This window comes from Lutra lutra, chromosome 10 (assembly GCF_902655055.1).
Source record: "Lutra lutra chromosome 10, mLutLut1.2, whole genome shotgun sequence".
Lineage (NCBI taxonomy): Eukaryota > Metazoa > Chordata > Mammalia > Carnivora > Mustelidae > Lutra > Lutra lutra.
In genome coordinates this window covers 103,055,782-103,061,352 of record NC_062287.1, presented here as the reverse complement: position 1 = coordinate 103,061,352, position 5,571 = coordinate 103,055,782, and the positions used below count along the sequence as shown (strand labels likewise).

General features: G+C 36.7%; 1 protein-coding gene across 1 annotated transcript; it reads right to left on the bottom strand.

The window, feature by feature from the left end:
• Positions 1-768: 768 nt before the first annotated feature.
• On the bottom strand, positions 769-1,707 carry LOC125079442 (olfactory receptor 5AN1-like). Its single transcript, XM_047693045.1, has one exon. It carries the CDS (start codon positions 1,705-1,707, stop codon positions 769-771), a length of 939 nt encoding a protein of 312 aa, XP_047549001.1.
• Positions 1,708-5,571: the final 3,864 nt, after the last annotated feature.

Genomic DNA, 5,571 nt, shown 5'->3' with positions numbered 1-5,571 from the left:
GCTTGATCCCAGAGCTGAGATCATGACCTGAGGCAGATGCTTAACCACCTGAGCCACCCAGGCACCCCTCAGTAACTATTACTACAATGAGTTTTCACACAGGTTTCCTCACACCAAACATGAAAGATGCTTGAAATATTAGAAATTGTTTCATAGTATGAAACACTGGCTATGTCAGACAGGGTAAATTTTGCTGACTTAATGAGAGAGAGAGGTTTGAATTCCACAATGTCAGAAAAAACTATTGGCTGTGATATGGATGTTGAACATCATCTTCCATCAGAACTGCCCACTGAACACTAGAATGAAGAAACAAAGTCATTAGACTCATGAAGTAAATGGTACTGAAGGACACATCCTTCAATCCATTCCTCTTTATTATTCCAATCACCTCCTGTTTCCTTAGATTACAGCTGGTAAAGACTGGGATGTGGGCAGAAACCCCTGATGCAGGGCTCAATCCCAACATCCTGGGATTATAACCTGAGCAGAAGGCAGATGCTTAACTGACTGAGACACCCAGGTAAACCACTTGCAGAATATTAATAAATGATGAGGCCACTCCTCATGCAGGTTGAAAGTATGAACCTCCAGAACTTAAAGGTATTGTGCTTGTGAGGAATAAAGTCAGATGTCATTCCATTTGGCATATTATTTGTGTCAAATTAACCTGTCTTTATCCAAAGGCAGTACAAACTTTGTTAGAGTACATTCCTGTGCATATTACTGGGGATTAAGTTTTCTGAGAGGACAAATCTGGACAGGGCCTCAGCAGGACCATCTCTTCTTTTGTAACCTCTTCAAGGCATCTTTGATTTCCTTGTTTCTCAGACTGTAAATTAAGGGGTTCAACATCGGAATAACCACAGTGTAGAATACTGATGCAAATCTGTCAAAACTGGAGGAACCGCCAGAGCTGGAACTCAAATAGACAGAGATACTTGAAGTATAGAAGAGGGAAACTGCAGTCAAATGAGAAGCACAGGTGTTGAAAGCCTTGGATCTGCCTTTAGCTGAAGTGATCTTCATGATGGACATAACAATATAGCCATAGGATATCATGATAATGAGGGCATTTATAATCCCAAAGATCATTGATAATATAGCAATCAACAGTTGCACAAAGTAAGTATCAGTGCAGGACAGCATTATCAGTTGAGGCATGTCACAGAAGAAGTGCTTAATGACATTAGGCCCACAAAAGTGGAGCTGAAACATGGTACACAACTGGGGTATAGAAGCAGAGAGTCCAGCCAAATAGGATCCCAGCACCATCCGAATACAGAGGGTGGGTGACATGATGGATGAATAGAGAAGTGGATTGCAAATGGCACTATATCGGTCATAAGCCATGGCTGTCATGAGACAAGACTCACTCAGTCCCATGGTTGAAAAGACAAAGTACTGAACAGCACAACCCACAAAGGTGATAGTCTGCTGCTCTTGGAAAAAGTTGGAGAGCATCTTGGGCGCTATAGAGGTCACATAGCAGATATCTATGAAGGACAGATTACTGAGGAAGAAGTACATGGGTGTGTGGAGGTGAGAGTCCATCCTTATTAAGATGATGAGGCACAGGTTCCAAGTCAGAGTCAAAATGTAGATCAGCAGGAATACAACAAAGAGCACTGCTAGGATTCTGGGGAAATCCGAGAATCCCAAAAGGATGAAATAGGTGGTCTGTGTCATATTTCCTCCCCCAATCATTGGCTTGCTGCTTCTAAAATCAGGAAAGAGAGAAGAGAATGCACAGCTGACTCAGGTGAGATGACAGTATTACAATTCCCATATGCGCTGTTTTTTCCCTCCACGGAGTGCTGGGAAAGAATCAGTGTCTCAGTGTCCTGATGAAAAGACCCAGCTCTTCATCTCAAATTATTAGGAAGAGTGATTTTAAAAGTGCTTCAAAATAATGATATGTTATATGTTGCCTAATGGAATTGAAATTAAAAATGAAAAAAAGTGCTTTAGGTTCTCAATTATTTCATAAAGTCTCATGAAATTTAAAGAGATATGTTTGAATTTGAGAACTAAAATATTATAAATGAAGTGATTATTACAGAGATCATTCATTAAAAGTTTTTAAAAACCTCTGATAATTCATTATATAACCGCTGCTTTACAGGACCATAAGTAGAATCACTCTAGATTAAAACTGAGATAGCCCTTCAGGCCCACATGGCCATCTAGATAATGTTTTGAAATTTCCTCTTTTATCCTTAAGAAAAGTTATTTATCCTCTTTGTAATAATTTCACAAACTTTTATATGAATGCACTTAATGTGTCAACTTCTAACTGACCTGGAAAACTGCATCATAACTTATGACTCTGATAATATTTTCTTGAGGCACAGTATATGTGCCCAATAAAGTTATGGAACTAGTCTTCTTAGGGAAGTCTTTGTATTAAGTATACCAAAGGAAAGGCAGTATAGCTCACTATTGACCATAACATTTTTTCAATTTTGGGGAACGCTAATACTGAAGAAACAGCATGAGAACAAATTGAGGACATTAAAGGTTCAGACTTTGGAGTTTTGTCTGATACCCTCTCACTTTATGAGTTTCTCCCAGTAGCTTAAACACAAAAGACTGATTTACTCAAAATGAAGTGATAACATTAAGAGCCCCTGAACTATAAGATTACTAGGACAGTTACAAGAAAATTCATGGAGATGCTCAGCACACAATTCTGTACACAGTAATTGCTCAATAGGTGTTGGCTATTGTTACCATGAATTGTTTACAGATGACCATGAGAGACAGCTGTACCCATGGTTAGGAACATCAACAGTGCTATAGTTGTATGGGTTAATTTGAGGAATTTCCTGAGACATCACTGACCTTATAGACAGTGAGGAATCATTACCTCTAGGCAGATGTAGATTCAGACCTCATGTAGAAGCAAATCAAACCACCAGGGCCATGAAGACACAAAGCACATAAACAATTTTCTATTTAGTTTGCTTAAGTTTGAGTACACTTGGTTAACTGACAATCAGCATCAGACTATGATGGACCCTGATGCAGAGGAAAAGTAAATAATTTTAATTACCAAGTACCACATAGCTATATGTCATAAGTTTTAATGATACAGTCATCATGTTAGAACTCATTAACAGATTCATAGTAGATTGCAACTATGGCCTATGCTCCATAACTGCCTGTCCTTCCTTCAGATGAAAGAGTAAATCAATGAGAACAGCTAAGAAATATTTGAAAAAAATCAGTAATTAAAAAGACATGAACTTTCAAATATTAAAAAGTGTTATGAACCAAGAGAGACTGTGGACTCTGAGAAACACACTGAGTGTTTTAGAGGGGAAGGGGGTTGAGGGGTGAATAAATCTGGTGGTGGGTATTAAGGAGGGCATGAACTGCATGGAGCACTGGGTGTTGTACATAAACAATGAATTTGGAACACTACATCAAAAACTAATGATGTAATTTATGGTGACTAACATAACACAATAAAAAAAGGAAAGAAAATTACATGTGCATTCAAATGATAAAGAACTTGAAAAGTTAAAAAATAAAAAGAAATTAAAAAGTAGTATAAACACTGATCATTTACTCTTTTTTTTTAAATTTAATTTTATTTTTTTCAGTGTTCCAGGATTCATTGTTGATAATTCACTATTCTTACAAAAATAGACATGTGTAAAAAGACCTTATAGACATTTTAGAAAAATTTAAAGATCAGTAAGAATTTAAATATAAAAAAATCAGCATTTTAAGTTGATAAAGGATAAATTCTTCATATGCATTTATATAATCTTGGTATGTGGAAAAAAATCTCTGAAATCTAACACCAAAAACAGAAACTATAAGAGAAAATATAACAATTTAAAACTTGGTTCTGTGACAAAAATCCACCTAAGTAAAATACTTCTGAAATACAATTGATAAGGGAAAAATAGTCACAAGGCATAAAAAAGACAATGTAGTAATGCCTTTAATATAAAAGGCATAAATCAGGGAATGGGGCACTCATATTTACTACTGATGAGGGTACAAAATGATTCTACATCCCAAAGGAAATTTTTTTTTTTGCTTTACAAAATATCTCTGTCTCTTAGTATCTATCTCTTTCTCTTTCTCACACACACACACATACAAACACAGGAAAATATTAAAAATGCCTGAAGTAATGAATAGTATGAATAGTAATGAATGGTATGATTCTGGTTTCCTTCTTTAAACCTCTCCGTGTCTGATCAATTTTCAACAACCCCTGTATTTATAGGAACAAAAGCTATTAAGAGATATAAATCCTTAAAAGTAAGCACAGAGTAAGACAGAAAGGGAGGGGGGACAGGGAAATAAAAGGGAGCGAGAATGACAAAGAAAACAGACTTTCAGAATTTCCGGGCTTTTACCTACTGGCTGTGTCACCCCTAGCAAGTTATTAACCCTCTGTGCCTCAGTTGCCTCATCTATAAATGGCACTAATATACTCACTACCTCAGAGGTTTGCTGCAAGGACTGATTGACATAAAAGGCTTAACAGTAAGGGCTCAATAAATGTTAGCAACTATCATCTCCATTATCATTCTTCTCTCTGAATGAAAAATAAAGCAAACTAACACTGAAATATCAAGGAGCTCTTCACATAAATTATTTTCTAAATTAGATGGCCTCTAAGTCGAGACTCAAGAATATCGTTAGTCAATGACTTTATTTATTTCTGTCTGGTGTTACTCCGTTATCTCCCAGTCAGCTGGAGTGTAAATGGCTGATGCCGCTTTTCATGGGCCACCACCACCAGGCACTCTGAGCTGATGAAGCTCCATACAGCGCACAGTCTAGTGGACATGTTTCACTATTACCGATAAGCACCGTGTATACGAGTATTTGTGTTACTGAACAAATACATGGTGAACAAATGGTTCTTTCACCCACTTTTGGAAGCAAAACTAAAATTATCTTCTTCATTTCAATTATACTTTTATGAACTTGGAAATCTTTCTGTTGACCCCTAAAGTGGGGCCAATATAACTTCTCCACATTTTATCCAAGGTGAGTTGGAGTCAATGAAAATATTTTGAAAACATGAACTCTCATGCACAACATCCCCCAATACACCAACATAATCAATCAGTTCGGTGAAAAGAAGTCAGGTTTCTGATCAATCACTTGCAGTAAAGCTCTTTACTTTCCTATCACATTCTGGTGATAGAGGCAGTTAGAGGTGAAGGTATTTCATGTGATTCATCATTCCCAAAGATATAGGAATTGTGGATTGTTCTACTAATTCATGTCAAAATATATCTTCCTAAACTTTGGTAAATTATGGGAAAAGGGGGGAAATTCACTTTTTGGTTAAGTTTTTGCATGTGTCCACCATTTCGCAAGACAAGTTAAAGAAATGGTGACTGATGTAAATATTAATTGGAGATTTTACTATGTGCTCTAGCTAAACAAAACCTTTCCAATTCTGACTACTGAGGATGTGGGCAGTTCGCAAGATTGTGCAGAGTACAAAATCAGGTAAAGAAAGTGAAGATGTTGCAATGAAGTAAAACAATATAAGTAACAGAAAAAGTTAAAAGAGACCAACAATGCCTTGAA

Coding starts and splice junctions, on each gene's coding strand:
- LOC125079442 (XM_047693045.1), bottom strand. CDS start 1,707: ATGATTGGGGGAGGAAATATGACACAGACCACCTATTTCATCCTTTTG.